This window comes from Notamacropus eugenii, chromosome 5, assembly GCF_028372415.1.
Source record: "Notamacropus eugenii isolate mMacEug1 chromosome 5, mMacEug1.pri_v2, whole genome shotgun sequence".
Classification (NCBI taxonomy): Eukaryota; Metazoa; Chordata; class Mammalia; order Diprotodontia; family Macropodidae; genus Notamacropus; species Notamacropus eugenii.
In genome coordinates, this window is record NC_092876.1 from 456,270,647 (window position 1) to 456,292,549 (window position 21,903).

General features: G+C 33.8%; 1 protein-coding gene across 14 annotated transcripts in view; it reads right to left on the bottom strand.

Moving 5' to 3' along the window:
• The window catches only part of CNKSR2 (connector enhancer of kinase suppressor of Ras 2), a 327,007-nt gene that overhangs the window by 159,184 nt on the left and 145,920 nt on the right, over positions 1-21,903 (bottom strand). For all 14 annotated transcript variants that reach the window (XM_072615299.1, XM_072615298.1, XM_072615297.1 and 11 more), the window contains 2 exons: positions 16,196-16,255; positions 12,098-12,166 (listed from right to left, as the gene is read on the bottom strand). In XM_072615299.1, the coding sequence (XP_072471400.1) occupies positions 12,098-12,166; positions 16,196-16,255 (129 nt within the window). The remainder of the gene's footprint in view (positions 1-12,097; positions 12,167-16,195; positions 16,256-21,903) is intronic.

Sequence of the window (21,903 nt, forward strand, 5' to 3'; positions counted from 1 at the left end):
CAATCCTTTGATTTTTAAAAATGTGGAAACTGAGGTCTATAAATGTTAAATTACTTGTAGAATATCATATCAACTAGCAGAGCTAGAGGCTGAACTCAGGCCCCAACTCCAGATTAAGGGCTTTTTCTCCTTTAGTATCCTTTTAAAAGAAGGGAAAAAGGAAGCAGATTTCAAGGAGAATTTGTGACAACCAAAGTGAGGTAGAATTCATGAAAAATCTGGCTTCTTAGTAGCTACTGGATAATCCAGTCACAAGTGTATACACCAGACAGGATGGATCAAAACAGAAATGGTTATTTGAGTGCTGACATCCAAGATAAGCAAGGAGAGAATAAAAAGACACCTGGCTTCCCAAGCGGATTTCAAGTTCCCAGGCCCAGAACTGAGAGATACGATTGCTGAGCCACTATTATATCTTGGAGAGACTATGGAAAGGAACTAAGAGAGGGTAGTTTCTTTTCCTGACAAAATTCTAGAATGTGCAGTAAGGAATGTTTTATGAAGGTTGTCAGAATTGGTAATTGTTAAGTATCAGTATGGCTAAATCAAAAGGATTTTCCTCTTGGTGTTCCCTATTAATATGATTACGATAGATGAATAGACACTGGATGGATTCAGAGAATATGTGTTTATAAAAGGAAGCCAGTTTAGCAAATAGAGAGGTAGTTATTTTGTCACAACGACAAGGACTTTTCATTTGGAGACTGTTTGAAACAAATTGGTTTGACTGGTTCCAGGTTTCATCTACTTATTTCAATTAAGTTATGGGTCTAATGATCTAAATATGCTAAACTCCTAAACTACCCAAATATGCTAATTCATAGAAAATATGTCACTGTCTTGGTAATGTAGTAAAATATAACACTATTTACATAGTCCAAGACTTAAACTATATGTTTAGGAACACCAAAATCACTACCAATCATACTTCATATTACATGTAGAACAGTATCTCAGAGTTGAAAGAGACTCTGGAAATCATCTGGTAAAAAAAAATTCTACTCAACACAGTAGTCACCTCTGCATATGAGTCATCTGGGTTCTTCCAAACACCTCAACTATTTCTGACCCCCCCCCCCAAAAAAAAACTTAGAAAAACTTGCTACCTAATGAAGAAAAATGATTTTGTTTTCAGATAAATTTAATTGTTAGGAAGTCTTTTATGCTATTGAGCTGAAATCTCCACAATAGAAGTTACTCAGCTTATAGGGAATCTCCTTAAGGAGTCTCTGCCATATTTCAGGAAGGACTGGTGGTCACATACCCAGTCATGCACAAATAGGAACTTATAGATCTCAAAAATCTCTAAGGACTTTCTCTTCAGTTTGGATTCTGTACTAGACATCCTCCATGATACCTTTGTTGAACATTCATGCCCTTATTTCCTACTTTACTTAATATTAATAATTGGAGGATTGTCAAATAATATTATCTGTTGATACATAATCCCTTCTTTTCCAAAATGGCAGCCTTCAATTAAAGGATGTAAGAATAGCATCATATGTGAGCTCAAGTCCTTAATTTTCCTTCCTAGGACTTGAGAGTCCTTTTGTATCATTTTAAGAAGTCTGGCAGATTCATGAATCACTAAAAGGTGATGGAAGTAAGTAGATTTGTTAAGTTTTGAGGGGTTCTTTGTCATGTTTTAAATATAATTACTAGGAATACAGAACACACACTGATTACACATGTGTACTTATGTACATGGTCGTACTGCCCAGCAGGAGTCACTGAGGACCACTAAGATCTTATTATTCAGGTCTCTAATAGGTTTCCTTGAACCGTTAGTACTTGTAGGTTCACCTTATGTTTCCATGAAGCATGGAATTCTTATTCCTTCTTAGAAAACCTAGATCCATTTTCTAGGGAAAAAATAAAATATATGTAATAGAGTTACAGCAATTCAAAATTTATTTTCCTACACTTCCCACATTTTATAGCTCCTGACTTCCTTCATGGATTTATTTTTCCCTATTTTGCCCAGGAATTCTTCATCCTCTGTCATAAGCCTTAGTACAGAGATTTCCTTTAAGCTCTTTCACCTATTTCTTTCCCTGGAAGAACAGCCTACATTTAATTTATACGAGGTTATACTTGGTCTCTTGTAGAAAAAAATATGCACTACACTTCTTTGAGCTACCTTTATCTTATTTCAGTTTTAATATTTCTAGTTAGGCAAAATGGATTCTCATATGGATTCCTCCAGAAAAAGTTCCACAATACTTGACCTAATGCTATGCCTGCTTATCAGCTGCTGTTAATATTCATAGAAAATGAAATTGCTAAAGGATAATGGAGTATCATAGGCTAGGATGAGCAGCCACATTTTGCTTTGGACAGGCTCTGCACAAGTACAAGAAGGAAAAAGGAGAACTAGAAAAAATATGGCAGAAAAGTCTGTGGGGTATCATAACAGACCACAGGTTGAATGAGTTAACAGTATCTTGCTGTAATACCAGCTAAAAACTAAAGAAACTAAGCAAACTGCCTATGCAGGGCAGAGAAACTAATTCTTTCTCTTTTCACAGAGCATTAATTGTGGTCTTGAAAGCATGATCTACAATAGAGGTCACCATTAGGAGGGATGAGAAAAATCTATAGTTGTTCTAGAAGACAACAAAAACACTAATTAAGAAGATGTTAAACAGGTCATTGAATTTAGAAGTTAGAGGAGGACTGAGAAATCTCTGTTTTACAGATGAGGAGACTAAGCCAAATGATTTGCTCAAGAATGAAAAGGAAATAGATAAACAGCCAAGACTCAAAGCTAGACTTTTGACTCTAAGTTCAATGGTCTTTCAAGATGATATGTCCTAGCAGAAGGAAATGGGAGTACTTATGCTGGAAAAAAGAGGATGTCAACTAATAATGTCTTCAAATGAATGAAATTGTTGCGAAATGGGAATTAACCACATTTTGCTCTTTAGAGAGAATAACAAAAAACAGACAAATTGAAAGAATAGAGGTTTTTGAATGAACATAAAGAACTCTGACCTAAAAAGTGAGTAAATACTGGAAATATACGTATAATTTCTTTTGCTGTGGGTTTTCTCTCTACCGATAAAGATGGCACCACCATTGTGCCTTAACAGGTAGTCTTTAACTACTGTTGTGACCAAGAAATTAATCATACTGTGCCTACTCTGGTGATGAAACTTACCAAAATTAACTATGCTGATCTTTGAATGACAAATAGTTTATCATCGTGTCCAGAGTTCATGCCTAGACTTTTTTCAATATCATTTAAAAATCTTATTTTTTTATGTATGGCTTTTCTTCACACAAATATATGCCTATCCCAATTTTCCCATGAGACATCTCTTGTAAGAAAGGATTAATAAGAAAAGCAATTCTGCAAAACCAAGCAACATATCAACTGTATACTACAGTTTATTAAATATACTATACCCACAGTCCCTGGCCTCTGCATAGAAAGGAGGAAGGTACATTTCTTCAATTTTTCTCTGAGTTAACTATTTTTTTTTAACAGTATATGCTTCAAGAATGTAGGCTCTTGGAAGAAGCTGGTGAATATGATGCCCATATTTAACTCCCTAATCTGTTGTCTATATAAAGCTTGACATATTCCCTTTGAATGCAAAAAGCACATCCCCTGTGGGGTTACAGATGGAAGAAACTAAGCTCTGTCACTCTCACCTATTCCTTTTTTAGGGTTATGATACATGTGAGAGAATTATGATAGAGCATAATATTCTCTGTCCATGTGTGAAAAATTATAGATCCTCGTTATGTCCCAACAGGGTAGAGAGTAAGATTTGCCATCGGCATAGCTAGACAGATATACATAATACCCATACAATAGAAGTTATAGTCAACATGAAGTTAAAATATCCTGGGAAGTGAAATTTTAAAATGGCAGACTTTTCAAGGGATGTATCTTGCCATCTGTGTTGGTATTATTCACTCCTGGAAGAATATTCTTCTGATCCTTTTAAAAACCATGAAAAAACTCAATTTAACATAAAATCCTTCCACTAAAGCTAGTAAATGGTGATTGTAGCAGATGTTCCAAGTAAAGACATATTCTCTGCAGTATTCTGCTCCTTTGCAACATTACAAAGACAAGTTTACAGTGTGATAGAAACAATGTTTTCCCCATAATCCATATACGCCCCTCATCACGTTTTAACTGGTTGATACAAGCTGATATGTAGAAAATTTCATTCAAGTTTCAACTTAAAACTAAGAAATTATAATACACTTGTGCCTTCTGAAGTTATTAATACCAAAGACCTGCAATGCTTAATGACTTATACTTTTAAGATTGTAATCAGCATTACCAGTCTAAGAAATTTGCCTAATTTTTTCCCTTTAGTACAACACTAATGAACAAGGTTGACAATATTAAACTACAGTATATTTGGAAGAATCCTCATCTGGCCCTTCCGCAATCATTCATTCATTGCAATGAAAGAGATAAGTCATGAATTATGCATGTGTCAAATGGATCAAAGAATAGTCTTTGAAAAATACTCATTCTACTAAAGAGCTAGAATTTTAATTTCTACCATAACACAAAACTGTGTAATTTAGATTAGCCAAAAATCATCCATGGTTCGCTCACATTAAGCAAAATTTTAATATTTGTATTTCAACGAAACAAAAGACTAAAAAAATTTCTTTGAGAAAAGATTATAAAACCATTTATGTAAAAGCAGTAAAAATAAGAAATAATTATTTCACTTCCTTTTTGTAGAAAAGAAAAGACTCCACACTCAAAGTAAACTAGCTACTGTAATACATGTACTCCAACTCAAAAGAACATTGACTGAGGGAAGTCAGTTTGGGCCCTTCCAGCAGTTGTTATTTTATTTGACCCAACTTTACAGTTAACTTTATGTAATGATTATATTAAATTCTGAATTTATACAAATTTGTTTCGGTATTTTATATCCTGAGAGACAAATTAACAGGTGAAAAAAAGAGTTAAGTAACTTTTAAATAATCACCCACTGGTAATGAGTGAATATACATACATACGCAAGAGGAAGAGTCCAGTGTATCGCCCCAGTTTTAAGCAGAGTGATCATTGTGGCAAGCCATTGATTTTTTGTACTTCTTGTAAATCTTCTGTAGAGCTCTTCCTATGCTATCGAATGTCCCAATATCTGAATTGGCACTCTCTGATGAATTTCTTAAGGCAGAAACTGAACCTAGGGTTAGCTACTATTATTGTTTTCTCATACTTTCTTAAATCACCCAGGTCATAGTGTACAGTGACAGACCTTCCATAGTCTAAGCTTCATTTCCAACAAGTATTAACCTATGCTATTAAAAGATTTCTTTGGCTTGTTAATGCCTGCCTCTTTCAATAAGTTAGTATATAGACTCAGTAAGACCAGTATGGAGGTATAGCTTTATACTGCTGCTTTAAATATGGTAGTATGTGCATGTTTGTGTGTGTGTGTGTGTGTGTGTGTGTGTATAATTCATTACATATACACATATAGATTTCTTTCTGTATAGTGTATATATAAATGTGTGATGTAGACACACACATATATACATATATACACGTGTGCCTATCTATCTATCTGTCTGTCTGTCTGTCTGTCTTTGTCTATTTATCTGTTGTTTCCTCTCCTTGGCTTCATGGCTTACATGACTAATATACTCTGGAAACTTAAAACCTATTTTACTTTCATTATCTGGACATTTATAATATGCACTGATTCCTCAAAGGCAGAGGTTACCATAAACTGGAGGGAGGAAGGTTCTTTTAAGGAGTATAAAACAGCATCACAGTGAAAGGAGAAGGTATTCAAAACTTGGCTGATTCAAAGAGCTCTCTGGGTTTAATTTTCATAACACCAGGGTAAACAATAGCTGTCCCTTTCACAAAGTTATAACTAATCTATATTAAGATATATCCTCTCAGTACTTTCCCCCCCCAAGAATGAAAATAAATCAGGTTGATAACTAAAACTTCCATTAATGAAATTTGCTTGGCATACAATTTTTAACATCACTATTCTTGTGTGAAATTTGTAATATCAAATTTCTTTTTTGATTTCGTTATTAATTTGGTACCTGGAAGAAGTACGTGTGTTTTTGCTCAAGCATTTTTTAATCCCACCTAACCCCGACCCCAAGGACAGAAACAAAAAAGTTCGTATAAAGACCTTCCATTTATCAATTCTGAGAATGGGGCAGAACATCCACACATACTATGCAAATATATTTCTATATAAGAATTATACTTTAACATAATCTAGAAGCCCAGAAAATATAAATGTTTGTCAAAAGCGAAACTCTTATTCAAGAATTGTCATAGTTAACATTTTGTAATTTTGCTAAAACAAAAAAATCAAGTTATTATTAGAGTGAACAGTCACAATGAACAAAGGTGTAAGCATCGTAAAAATGTGAATTATGAAGCAATAATATCTTTGTTGACAAAAAGACAAAGATGCACTTTGCCAGATTCACAGAATGTTTCTTAAAGAAACAATAATATTCAATAGATTGCTGCAGAATGAGAAATAATTTCGCAGATGAAAATGAAGTTATTCTTAGAAATCTTTATGTCCTCACATCTTTAGTCAGCCTGGAGATGAAGATACATTATCCTGCCCAATTTACCATATGCCTCACTTAAAAAAATAAAAAGAAAACCACAATCTGATTTACAAGATGGAACTCAGGGAGAAAGGGAAATAAAATGTCAGGGGAAATCTTGGACTGAGTACCATAGGTATAAACTCCCCTTACCATATTAATCAGGGTGATCATGTTGATATATAGGAACTAATATCTGACTCACAGGCAACTAGAGAGAACTGACAGTAACTGTCATTGTTTACTAAATTTCCTTCTTTTTTGCAACGCTCTAAATAAGTTTACTTTTAATTCAATAATTTTTCGTTTTTCATTCCAGTCTATCAATTGCCTACTCCTATCTCCTGTCCTAATTCTGTTCCTTTCTCTGTGATCTGTCTTTATCCTTCTTTCTTTTTGTTTGGAGGAGACCAATACTGGGGCTATACCTGTAGCAGTATATTTTAATAAATGAGCAAGTATGTAGTCCTTAAGATCCTAGACAACACTTAAAAGAAGTAATAACTTCTATCTGGAAACTTTTCTAGTAAAATAATTGTGCTAGACTATCAAATACATTTCAAGTATTAGAATATATGCTATGACATTTTCTATGTAAACTGTTTTATTATATTAGGATCATCAGAATATAATGAGTGGTCACCTTTTAGAACAGTTCTAACTTCGGTAAATCATTAGATTATATAATTTAACATATCATGTAATTAATAAACTATTAAACGAAAAGAACTGTTTCAGAAATAATATGCGTTAATTACTCTGGTGATCCTAATACAAGGAATTGAGATACTACTAATAGCATATAATAAAATTTTATGAATAACTACAAATTAAAAGTCAGGGATTTGCATACAATCTAAAAAGTTAATAAGGGATTAATATTAGACCTTCGGACTTCCATGGTCTCTGGTTACTATGAGCTCCTCTGTTCTAAGAGGGCTCATCAGAAGAATTATATTTAACAATCTCATAGCAATGGAATCATACAGTGCCATGGATGATGAGATAATAAGGAATAAAGTGGATCTTTGAGTAAGTGTAGTTGTGTTAAAATACATGCCGGCTTCTGGTTCCAAAATATTACCTCTTTTCACATGATACCTTCAAAGATACCATGTGAAATGTAAACCATTTTTAAAAGAAGAGTATCTATGATTAAAAAATACTATCAGATAGATATTAATAATCTAAAGGAATCTAAAAGCAATTTTCCATTACTGAAGTAGAAATGAGTTTGCCAAGAAGAGCCTGCTTCCTACTCTACCTCAAAACATCAATCTCTGCTCAGTCCCCCGTGGTCCTCATCTTTCTCCTCATCAGCCCCTGGTGCTAATCCTTAGAAGAGCTGAGCAAAAGGGAATCAAAGAGAAGAAACTTAAATTTCTTCTCACTTAACTAATGACATATTTTATTCCAAATGCTGTTGGCACTTTCTTGAAAGTCCTTGACTATGTACTCTCAATTCACTGGGAACCAAGAATTGTTAATTCTTAGATGAAAGCACTGGTTCTTCCAGTAAAGTAGTTACTTGGGCGCTAGATGGCTTCCTGTGTGTGTATAGATATATATCTATATACACTCATATACAATGATGTATGTATATACACACATACATACATACATGTGCACATGTGTGTGCATTGAGTGTTATTAGTACTCAATAGTGTAAAAAAGGCAATTTTTAGAAATTTTGACTTAGTTAAGAAAGTATGTGGACAGAATTCCTGGTTTAAAAGCAAACAAACAGAATATGAATGGCCTTAATAAGTTGGAAATTTATGGATCCTTGCTTTTAGAATATTCCCCCAAAGGATTTTATTATCTATAAATATTCTTATCAACTGAATAACCTCTGCAAGTACACTTAGGGAAGCTGGTCCAAATTATGGCGTACTGATAGCTTCCTACAGTGTGAGACTGAGTTTTAGGAATGCCAGTAGTACACATGAGGAACTGTCTTCTTGCCAGAGATGCACAGTGTGGTTCTGGTCTCCTTGGACTGGCTGCTTACATATCCTTTCTTCTTCTTCTTACCTGGAGCAATAACAGCTGTCTATGAGTATGAAATGCTACTATGCAAACTCAAATGTCAATTATTTTTAAAAAAGCACAAAAATGATTTAAATTTTATGGTTTCATTTCAAAGAAGAAAGTTTAAGTTTAGAAAAGAAACCAAAACAAGAAGCAGACAATTCTGCTGGACAACTTAAAGTCATTCCTCTAGCAACTCCAAAAACTGATTTTAAATCATTCTTTGGTTCATACAACTTGCTCAAACTTTGGGTTAAAATATTGTCATGTCCCTTCATAGCATATTTTAAAAGAATTAAGAACCCACATTTTGCACAATTATTTAGCTTCTATAAAAGTTTGTATTACTGAAATATTAACATGGTTTTAAAGTTAGGACATAATAACAATGACAAGATTTCAATGTATTAATAGATATAAACAACTAAGATTAAATGTGCATTTCACTTTTTAATAGGTTGTAATTTAATATAAATATCTTAATCAAACATAGAGCCAAACCCATTAGAAAGGGACAAAGAAATAGAAAGGTAACTGCAAAACATAATTTAACAACTTAATTTTAACTAAGTGTCTCAATCATCTCTTCCGTCAGAACTGCGATACAGGATTGAAATCAATTTTTCAAATTTCACTTTCTTTTTGTTCTTGCGCAATGTAGGAGGCATCTAAAAACTTTATAAAAACCAAAAGATAGACAGTCGTTCAACACTTCAATTACTTATATTATTAAGCACCTACTGAGAGAATATTTTGTGGGGAGAGAAAGAAAATTTAAAGAAGACAGCCCCTGCTCTGATTGAGCTTACAATCTAGAAGGAAGCAAAGTGATTGTCAGAGGATTTGAATAACATAAGCTAGACATATGAGAGTTGCCTATATATACATATATATTGGAAAATGAACATTCTCAAGTTTCTGGTTCAACTTAGATTACTCACAATAATTAACATTAAGAAATTTAATGCTTTTAGCTCACATGTCTATATCCATGAGATTTCATACATTTTCAAAATGTATTTTTCCTCTGTAATACAGAGTTAAGTTTTGGTTTCCCAAGCAATTTCCTAAGCACAATAGATCACATCTGTCTCTGTCCCCTTTGGAGGTAAGATTAGGGGTGGCAGGTAATAGCAGGTGAAGAACTTTTGGCAGAGACTTTGCTGCTAAAATCAAGAATCAAGTGGCAACATCATTCATCAGTCACATATCAAAGACATTTCTACATTCAGGAACTATGTGATGCAATGGAAAAAAGGCTAGAATTTGAGTTATAGGACCTGAGTTCAAATCCAAGGTCTGCCTCTTATTACCTGTGTCACCTTGAGGAAGATGCTTAATTTCTCTGAGTCTCAGTTCCTTCATCTGCTAAATGAAGGGGTCGGAGGGTGGACCAAATGGTATCTAATATCCCTCCTGACTTCAAAGATATCGTATCCTATGATGGATAGTCTCCCCAGCTAAGTTCATATCCAGATTTAATTTAATTTTTTCTGCTTTCCTTTTTCTCCCTAAGAATTCTTCGTTTTTACCTGCCTTCCCAAATTTATCCTTTCTTGGTTGTATTCCCCAACCAGAGGGAGTCCATCAAATGAGCACACTGAGGTCCAGTGAGGTTTAATCACTTATTTAATTACTTAGTTGTTATCAAATCAATAGAACTAGGACTGCAATCCAAGTCTCCTGACTTCCAGAAAATGTCTTCTAGACTACTGTTTCTATTTCTTAGGATATACAAACATTCAGAAACACATTGCAAAAAATTTCAAGTGCATCAAAAATCTAATCTTCACTGAATTATTTCCAAATGGCCAAACTACATTGATTTTCCCAATTCCTTCAAACTGTACCTGAGACACGTGATAAAGACACGATGCACTTGTATTTTCACTGACTATAAAATACTCTAATAATTGCAACCTTCAAAGGCAATACAAGCATTGTTCCTTATTCATTTCAATCGTCCTGGATTCCATTCACTAGCCTCACACTCAGAATTTCTACTTGTTAAAAAATAAGTTCAAAAAAGGAGAGAACGTAAGCATCCTAAGGAGCTGAAGGTTAATGACCAAGGCAGAAAATCAATCATGAAGAGACTTCTTTTTCCCATCCTGGCCACATTCTGAAGAAGATCCCAGAAGCTGCTAACTTTTTTGATTGAGGAGTAGTTCTCAAAATACTTAGCTGTCTCCCTGAAGACTAGTTCTTGATACTCTATTGGGAAAGCTGTTTTCTACCTCACTGCTCCTTGCTTTCACATCCACAGTGCAGAAGATATGAAGCTCCACTCTGTGTAGGCACTTTCTATACTAGTGAGTGAGACAGTTTTCCAGCCACTGAAAGATTTGCAATTTCCATGTGAAAGGCTTTGTCTATCAGCAATCTTCTGTGCTATTCAGTCCCCTCCTCACACCTACAGACTTCACTTTTTAAGCTTTTATTAACTTCTACTGTACTTGGATAATGAGCACATCAAAGAAAATACCACGACTTTAATTATTAGTATCTAGGTGCCTTTGCAACATCACATAGATTCTGCTTCTCAAGTGAAAGCTAAATGGGTCGGTTCACCCAGGAGATACGAGCTACTAAGAAATATCAACTATGCCCCAGCCCTTCCTTATAATGCGGTGATTAAAAGTTTCCTAGTCCTCCAAATGAATTTTTATTCTGGTAAATTTTTGATACCAATAGTACATTCAATTTCAAAAGATATGACAGAATATTATGGTAATCTCTAAAAAGCTGATTGGTTTGATAAATGGAATCCTTGCAAGGAATGAAGAAATGGATTATTTAACTGATACTCTAGGGTTTTTATTTTAATTTTTGCTTCTTGTTATTGAAGCTGTGCTGTTGCTGTCACTCATTTAAAGATGCATGTAATTTGAACTGACCGTGGATATTTCAGATGAAAAGGATTTATCATTAAGATTAAGAATCACAATTTTTTATTTTCTAAAAATTAAAAAAAACAATTAAGTATTAAAACACCCTGAAGAAAGAATCTTTTGTGAATAGCACTAGTATGCTAAATTTAAATAACATTTACAAGTCCATTAAAAACCACAATTAATGAGTTAATGCTAAAGTAGGCATTCATAGGATTAATGCCATTATGAATGATACCTACATTTTCTGTCATCATTTAGTTTCTAAAAGGTCAGGATAAAAAGCCATGGTATGAAACAACATCCTTTTTAAAATTTCTTTTGCAATCACTATTCTCTCGTTTAATTGCAATTAAAAACTGTATTCTTACCAGAGTAGCATGTCTGACTACAAACACTAGAATTTTTTATGTCCTTGTGATCCATGCTTGGTACCTCATCAAACAATTTTGAAGAATAAAGTAGCTATCCACCATTGATAGAGGTTACTTGACTTTGCCTATAATCTGATAGCCCATTGTACTCTTGCTATTTTCATGTTTTAGCAAATATTACAACCATTTTCCCCCACTGACACTTAATGTAATCATACATACCACAGTTTGGTGATTGACTTGAATCACTTCATCACCAGCATGGATTTTCTTACACCGATCTGCAGGTGACTAAATTAAAAAGATAAAAGAAATGATAACATGACTGTTATTCATATTTCTGGCCAAATTAAAAAAAAAAACAACTTTTTTTTTGAGGAGGTTGGAGAATATTTGTGATTTCCCTGAAGGGTCTTTTTCTATCACTCTGGTTGATCAACTCTTCTGTGACATATAGTCTTAGAAAATTGCCTGGGACAATGGGTTGTCAAGTGACATGCCTAGGGTCACATATACAGACTAGCCTTGAAACTAAGATTTTCTAACCCCATAGCCATATCTCTTTACTATGCTTTCCTTCCTTTCTCTCTAAAAGAATGAAAATGAATCTCCTTTTCATTAGGCTATAGAAATATATTTATACTACTCTTTTTTAAAATGACTTTATTGACCATTTTCACTCTTTCTAAGCAAAGTATTCACTTTATATTATTGACAGGGAGGAAAAATGCTAAACTAGGCAGACATATTTGTTACCAAAGATAACCAAATTTCTCAGTATTTTTTTCTAGTGGAAAAATGGTAATCAATATTAATGTTTACAAACCTTATACATTCAACCTTCCAAGTCTCCACTGTAACATAAATATGTTTCAAAACATGGTGTTTCATATGCTTTGATCCTTGTTATTTAGCATAAGTAATTCAAGTGAACTTCAGTAAATTAATACTTTCAAAAGTGCATATATGCATGAGCAGTACCCAGGCTTTGGAGATTAGAAAATTAAATTGCTAACTTATTGCATCGTTATTAATACCAGGACTGAAAAATCTCGAGGAAATAAAAGATGAAGAAGCACGCCTATTTCCCTACCTTGGAGATGAGCTCAAAGCTGCATTTTGTAGTATATAACATTTTCTCTCCAAATGTTTAATTACATGTCGTATTTTTACTTACACTTTCAATGTTTTTAATATGTTAGCAAACAAACCCAAAACAAGTGAATTAAAATAATATTTCCACTGCATTCAGCAATCTCTTAACTTTTCTCTCTATTCGTAGATGGACTAATTAAAAGAAGGCCAGTACCACAAACAATTCTCCAGAGCAGAGGTTCTTATCCTATATCCTGACATGGACTCCTTTGTTAGTCTGGTGACATTTAGAGACCTCTTCTCAGAATAATGTTTGCTGTCTTCATTTGCAATGGAAGGAAATCTTAAAATTTAGTTGGAAATTACTGGAAAAAGATCATTAATTTGGAGCCTTCTCTAGAAAATAAATATAAAATTTAGCACTTGAACTTCATAATCTTATAGGTTCTGTGGAATGAGATTAAATTATGGGGCTCTATCCCCCTCCATAACCGTGGGTCGAGAACCAGATAATTGATATTAAAAATGTGGTTTTTATGTTGATCTGATTCTAAGTTCATTATATACTTTAACACAAGAAAATGTTAGCACCCACTATCTCAGACACTTTCAAGGAACAGTGTTGGTGGAATTATTCATTAGATTATACTAAAAATATGTGGCTGCTTCATATTCAACCTTAAAGAAGCAATGTAACATAGTTGATAAATAACTGGTCTCCATGTCAAGGAAGCCTAAGTTTAAATCTTACCTCTTAGACAGGCTGGCTATGTTACCATTACAAATGATGCAGCCTTTTAAGGCTTCAGTCAATTCTCCACAACTGTGGGTTTCCAAAGAATTACTGATCTGTTTAGTTGGGGAGGATATCTTCATAGCAGGGAGTTTACCATATAGACAAAAAAAGTTATTACTACTTGAAAACCAAGATGCTAATTCAGAGAAGTTGTCAAAACGCACAGTCTTAACAGGTTTTATTATGTCATAAAGAAGAAATCTTAGAACTCACTAAAAGCAGGCTGCTTTTGTTAGTCTGGTGAAATTTATGGACCTCTTCTCAGGATTACATTTGTTGCCTTCATTCATGATGGAAGAAAATATTGAAATTTAGAGATTACTGAAAAAAAAATATGTAATTTTCCCCATCATATTTCATGGAACCCTGCTCTGGAAAATAAATACAGAATTTAGCACATGAACTTCATAGTCTTGTAGGTTTTATGGAATGAGATTAAATTATGAGGTTAAATTACCCTTCAAGGTATAGTACTCAGACTTTTTTCTTTATTCAGATAAGCTGAGAAGTTCTTAATCAGAGGTCATTAAAATGTTTTAACAATTATTTCAATAGAATTGCTTCCTTTGTAATTCTATGTATTTTATTTTATTCATTTAAAACATCAATCTGAGAAGAGGTTCATAAGTTTCACTAGATTGTCCAAAGGGTCCATGACACACAAAAAGGTTAAGAACCCTTGGTTTTAGACCAACAAAGTTTTAGAACAGAGGGTCTTAACCTGGGATGCATAGCCATTTTGCCTATGAATAGATTTCAGTGGAGAGCAATTCATGAACTCGAATGGAATAAAAATTACGTTTTAAATTTCATTAATCTCTGATTGAAAATTTTAATTTCCTTCAATTATTTTAAAACTTCATTCTTAGAAGGGATCTATAAGTTTTACCAAACTGTCAGATATCTATGACACAAAATGGTTAATAATCCTTGAATTAGTTTAATAAATCTTTATGAAGTAAAAAAAAACCCCTCCAAATATGAGGAGCATTAGCAGTCAAAGTGGGTGAGCACCATAATTTTAAAAGTTAATACTTATTAACAGCCATTTTGGTGTGAGATATCCCCTTGAAGTCAATGGTATGGCAAACATCTCCAAAGAAAATCATTTTACTTCATCTAATATTAAGAATGAGTAACATGAAATTTCCCATATTTACCTTGGTTACCTTATCCAAAGGATTCAGATACTGAAATACTCATATTACTTATTATAAAGCAGTTTCACCTAGAAGATGATCTCAACTGTTTAAAGTAAAGACCTTCATGGTAAAATCAAAAGCCAACTCTGACCCCAGAAATTGGGTAGTGGTGGTGGAGGGAACACATCATCATTAAGGTACAATTCATTTCTATATAACATCACAAAAATGACAGAAGAGACATTGAGAGACAGCATAGAATGTAGTAGAAACTGAAATATCTTCCTGAATTTGAAAAGTGTTGTATTTAATTAGAAGGGTAGTATATTGTACAAATTGTTTCAAAAACTCAAAATATTTATCTTTCCTCTCATGAGAACTGTCAATCAGTGGCATAAATTTAAAATATTGAAGACATTAACTGAATTGCTATAAAACTATATTATACACTATGAATTGTAAGAAATGGAAATACTAAAATTATATGAAATATATATATATATAACATGAAAAATAATATAATAAATAGAATTTTAGTAAGACTGTAAACTCAAGAAAACAAATTCTGGAAAAATGTTGAGGAAAGATACTAACTAGAGATTTTATTATGGCATCTTCAAGCTGGTTGCATAAACATTTACAGTGATTTAGCTAAGTCTTCAGAAAAAAAAAGAAACCTTAAAATACCTTAAAAAGGAAACCTTTAAAATACAGTTCTTCCTTCAAAAGGGAGTAAAATGGAAAGGGGAAAAATAAATATATGTTACAGTGGTTGAATCACTCCATCAATGTTGCACTACTTCAAGTGATTTAGAAGACAGTAGATAAAGATTTTTAATTAAATCTACCCTTTGAAATTTCCATTTGTCTTCTAGCTATGTATTCACTTGCACTATGTGTTTGTATAATATTTTCTTGAGTTCATATTCAGATATTTGAGTTACCTATTCTTTCTTGCATAAGTTGTGTTATCACAATATTAATATTTTATAGAATTCAAAAATAAGGTATTGTTGTTATTTTCTAGGTCACACTAATTTATAATACTTATCTAAGATAAGTCACAACATGGAAGAAATGTGTTTGCTTTAATTTAAGTAAATAAAAAGTTTAAAGTAGAATAAAAAATAGTCGAAAAGCACTTGAGACCAACACCAATTAGCAAACCATTTTTGGGCCTCTTGATCTATCTTATTATTTAAAAACTGACTTCAATTCACAGTAATTTATTTAAGAACAGAAAAGGAAAAACATCTTCTGGGTCTGGACAAATTCTACAATACTTACATTTTCAGTGGTTCCAGTAATTACATGGAGGCCATCATATGTTGATTTAATGTACATGCCCTAAGAAAAAGATACCATCAGAAACTATTTTTGAAGTAATTGGAAAATTTCCACAAAAAACATAATTTCACATATAAAAAAATCAATAATGGACTAAAACTTGTCGTATGCCTTCTTGAATCCATACTGCTTTCATTAAAATGATGAGGGAACCTTATTTCTGAATATGTGGACTTCTAGAGTTCACTAGAATGAATAGGAGAAGACTCCAGCTAGAAGAGGTAACTACTTGACTTGAATTTCATTTGTTATGAAAGGTTACCACCACATATGTTTCCTGTATGTTTTTTTTTTTTAAACCAGCAGGGTAATTATGATATGTCTGCAGGAAGAAAGCTAAGTACCTCATAAGAGGAGACTAATGTCTGTTTTATTTGCAAAGCTACTTACATTCTTTGGAAAAATAAACATGGCAATAGGAGATCCTAGATCTAGTCCTTTATCAGCTCGTTGTACTTGGAAACCAAGTATTGAATTTTATAGGAATACAGTAGCTGCTTGCTATTGACACCTGAATAGCAGCTATTAAGTACCCAGTAAGAAGCAAATGAATATTTTGGGGACTATTTATATTTATTTTCTATATTTTTGCACTTCATGCAACAAATCTCATTTATAAATTTCTGAGAAATCTCCAAAAATGTGTTATTCCAGTGCATGATTTATAGCATGTTCTCAGACATAGCATGCCAACAGAATGCAAACTCATGAAACTTTCACATAGATCTCAAGATTTCATTGCTGTGTACTGACTTCTAAACAAAATTTAAATCTTGTTATTTGAGGGTCATTAGGTAGAGTGAGTTATTAGAGATTGTCTATACAATGGCGGTTTTTGTCAGTCATAGCAACTCTTGAAGAGCATACACTAAGTCTCAGAGAAGAAGAACCTAAGAGGCTGAGTGGGAAGAGCCCAAAGTCTGGAGTCAGGAAGACTCACTTTCCTGAATTCACATCTATTCTTACACACTTACTAGCTGTGTGACCATAGGCAAGTCACTTAATCCTGTTTGCCTAAGTTTCCTCATCTGTAAAATGAACTGGGAAAGGAATGGCAAACCATTCCATTATCTTTGTGAAGAAATCTCAAATGGGGTCATGAAGAGTCAGACACAACTGAAAAATGACTGAACAAGTAAAAAAGAGGGGACTATCCAGACAATAAGTATTAATGTATAACTTTATCTAAGACAAGGCAGAAGGTAAAATTCCACTCAGATAAGATGGGTGAGGACCTATGAATAAGATTCAGTTTGAAATGAAACTACAGTGCATACAAAAAACAACATTGGAAAGAAGAGTCCAAAAGATTTTTTTAAAAAATTAAATTTGTGAGTAAATTGTTAGGAAAAGATAAATTTAAAAAGTGTAGCTGATAATGAATCTTTTAAAGATGCATTGAAGTTATTAACATTTAAAATGTGGAAAGGAGGAATTCATTATTTGCTTCTTTTCACATTTTAATTAAGTATTCTTATTTTAAATTATTTAATTATCAGGATTATTAAAGGTTTATTAGGAGAAGAAAGAATAGTGTTTTTTCCCTCTCAGTGAACATCCCATTACTTAAAATTAATTTCTTCTTGAAGAAATATGTCTTAAGACTCCTACCTGAATAAACCGATTATACTTTCAATCACTTAGAAATGAAAAAAATATCTTGAAGAACACTTAAAAACTGGCATAAAAGGAATGGTCTGGGGACAATTTTCCAGAAAAGTTATGTATTTAGCTATTCTGAAAATCAAATAAAAACAAATAAATATTTCCCCACCTCTATAACTATAAATGGCTTCACCCTGCCCCTTGACCTATGATTTCATCAGTGTAGAAGTTCCAGGTAAGAATTTATCTCTATCAGCATAGGTTAGTACCTTCTCTAACAAAGGTTATTACCTTCTCTACCAACTTAGAGCTATCTGAAGCAAATGAGGGATTAAGTGACTTGCTCAGGATCACAGGGACAAATGCAGAAGAGGGATGTCAACCCAGGGTCCTCTTGATTTGGAGACCAGCTCTGTACTTTGTGCTGAAATGCCTAATATGCTGCAGAGAAAGACTTAAGGTATCAATCTTTTCTTGACCTGCAGGCAAGCTTGGGTTCTCAAAGTAGAGTGGAAATTCTACCATGGAATGACTCTCTGTGAAGATTTTAGATCTGTTTGAAAACCAGCCTGCATAGCATAGAACTTGGCTACAGGTGGATGAACATTTCAGTGACAGCAAATCTTAGAAGATCAGTTATTAAGCTATAGAAGGATTGTGATCTGTATTGGTAAAGGAAGTATCCATAATAAGAAGAAAATAGCAATAATTAGCATGTATATGGAACTTTAAGGTTTGCAAAGCACTTTACATATGCTATCCCATTTGATCTTCATGACAGCCCTGTGAGGCAGGTGCTACTATCATTCCTATTTTATAGGTAAGGAAGGTAAAGTTGATAGTGACTTACTCACAGGGCCACATAGCTAAGTCACAGTTTAAGATGGAATTGGAGCTCAGAGGTCTTCTTGACTCCAAGTCTAGCACTCTATCCACTGCACCATCTATTTGCCTCTGATACTTGAAAATAGAGGAGTATTATAGTTTGTTAATAGGGATCTAGTGCTGCAATAAATAGAGCTCTAAGCTTGGAATCAGGAAAACCTGGGCTCGAATCTGGCCCCAGATGCATACTAGCTGGGTGACTCTGGGCAAGATAATGTTTGCCTCGGTTTCTTGAACCATCAAATAAGGATTAAAAATAGAATCTACATCACAGGGTTGTTGTGAGGATCAAACGAGATAATATTTATAAAAAGAGTTCAACACAGCTGGAATGTAGTAGGTGTTATATAAATGCTTATTCCCTTCACACTTCTCCTTTCCAACCAGAGTGGTACAGTAAGACTGTATCTTGTCTTTTTCTTCCTCCCATCTTTCTCTCTGGAGATGTAATCAGCCACAACCCATGTTACTTTTACCCCACAATACCCCATGTTATTTTAAGCTATGGGATAATATAATAGTTTTTAAAGTCCACATGGTTCCCTGCTCTGCTGTTTTAGGGAGTTTACATTAATTGAAAAGAATTGAAAAAGTTAGGAGTGCAATCACAATCATTCAGAGGGTCCAGTTGGGGAAAATTTCCAACATTTAGGCAGAAGTTCAAATTGCTCCCTTGATTTAATTTTATATTATCCTTAGCTAACTTGTGGCATCTTTGTGGTTGAGGAAAAAATCCAGATTACTTGAAGCATTTAGGTAAAGAAGTTAGCAGAATATGTTATAGTGCCTATTCATGAATAGACATCAGGAGGGGAAGTTGAGAGATAGAGAAGAGTTTTTTAAAGCCTCTTCTCAGTCCTTGAAAAGATGAATATAGCTGGGAGCTTCAGCCTGAGTCTTCTGCTGCAAATGCCTGTAGAACTGAGGCCCCTCCTCAATCTCTCCATTCTTTGCCGTAGTTAATCCTGCTTTTTCTTTCTCTCATTGCCTCTGGCCACTGTGCTGCTCATTTTTTTCCACCTCAGTTCTTGCTTTTTCATTCTTCCTTTCCCCTGCTAGGTTCTGATTAACTTGCTACTTTCATATAAGCTCATCAGGGCTTGGACAAGTCCCTCAACCAATCTAAATAGACTTTCTGTTAGAACTAGGAATGTTTCTAGAACTTGTTCAAATCTAATTTACATATTTTTAAGATGCAGTTAAGATATGGCTTATCTGATAAAGACATCAGGGTTAGGTTGATCAATCAACTATCATTTTTACATCAAACACAATTATTTTATGATTCATACCTTCAAAAACCAGTAGCTACAATGAAGAAAGAGCATTCTGAGCATATAAGAAAATTAGAAATTGCTTGTTGCCAGAGGATGCTTTTTAATAATAATGCATGAAACTGACCTTGAAGTTGAATATCATATTTTAGGAGCAAAATAAATACATTCAAAATTCCAGGTAAATAAAGAGTTTGATCCTAGACAATTTTCCAGTATAATGAGAGACAGGAATAGTACAAATCAATTCATACCCAGAGTCAAAATACTTTCTTTTAGTTGGATACATCGACCACCACTCCTTATTAAACTATCTATTATATCGCTAACAAGCAAAACTGACTTAGCTGAATTCCTTCCTACTTCTCCCTACCCCCCCTCTCTCTTCTGTTCTTTCTCTGCTAGTATATTCTACTACTGTGACTTTCAAGTACGGCAATCAGTCATGAGTGGAGAGTCCACTAGAACATATCTGGAGACTTGCTTACCCATGTTAGACAAGGTGACCAATAACATTGTTTGCTGCCTCAGGAAATTCCCTTAAATGGCTCTACTTCTAGGACCAATGTGAATCCAATCACTCTTCTAATCCTTACACTGGAGATCAAGACGCTCATTTCTCTTCTTTTTCTATCTCAAAAGTTTCTCTTTTCTTTCCTGCCTGGCATGCTGAACTTAATTTCTGCTTCTGTTACTTCTTTATACAAATTTCAGGTATTCAGAAATAACCAAAGCAAACACATGCCAATCAAGTTCTTAAGTCATACTACTAGTCTAATTCCAGGATCTTAATCTTTTATGTGTCATGGGCCCCTTTGGCAGTGGGTTGAAGCCTATAGACTCCTTCTAAAATAATATTTTTAAATGCATTAAGTAAAATACACAGGGTTACAAAAGAAGTCAAAGTGTTATCCAAATATTAAAAAAATACATCTTGATGTCTTAGATAAGACCCTGCAGCTTATCTAGACGTAATGAAGTCTCAGTTGCACCTATGTCACCTTACAGATCTTAAAATTCCCTCCTATTACAAGTTTTTCTTTACTGTGATCCAGTCTTCTAATCAAAGTTATGCTTGACAACACCTATTTATACTCTTCTGGCCATTACCTCTAATTTTCTAGCATTTATCCTAAGGATGAAGGAGCTTCATGTATGTTTTAGAAGAAAATAAATAAAGTGGAGAATGTTTGAAGGAGAGTATCTGGGATGAACAAGAACTTCCAGTCCATGCTAAGGAACTGGACATGTTTAGTTTGAAGAAGGGAAGATTCAGGAGGAATGATGATAGATGTCTTCAATACATCTATGTATTGAAAGATTGGGTGAAAGATTGATTAAGCTGGCCTTTTTGGTATTAGAGAGAAGAACCAGGAGCAGTAGATAATGGTTGTAAAGAAGCAAATTTCTGCTTGATGTAAGGAGATACTTTCTTAACATTAAAGTTATTTAAAAGCAGAATAGGTTGCCTAAGAGTTAGTGGTTTTCTCTCTCATTCAAAGTCTTCAGGTAGAGGCTGGTTACCCTCTTAGTGCATGCCCTATACTAGATATTCTTTTTCAGGTAATTGTTGAAGTAGTTGGCTGAGTATTAGTTGCCTTAGAAATCACCACTTGGCCACCTGCTCAGAAGCAGTATCAAGTGATTTGAATATTAAAGAATACTGACTTAATTTTGTTTACCTTCATAGAGAAGAATGGACTGGTTAAAATAAAACAAAATCACATTCACATGGATTAATATTCTTATTATTATTCATAAGCTTCCATTTGCCTCAATTCAGGGGTCCTTTTGGTATTAGAACAACCTGAAAAAAATCTTTTTCCAAGCAATTTCTCCCCAAAACATTTCCTCAGAACTCAGCACAGTTCCTGGTCTGACTGA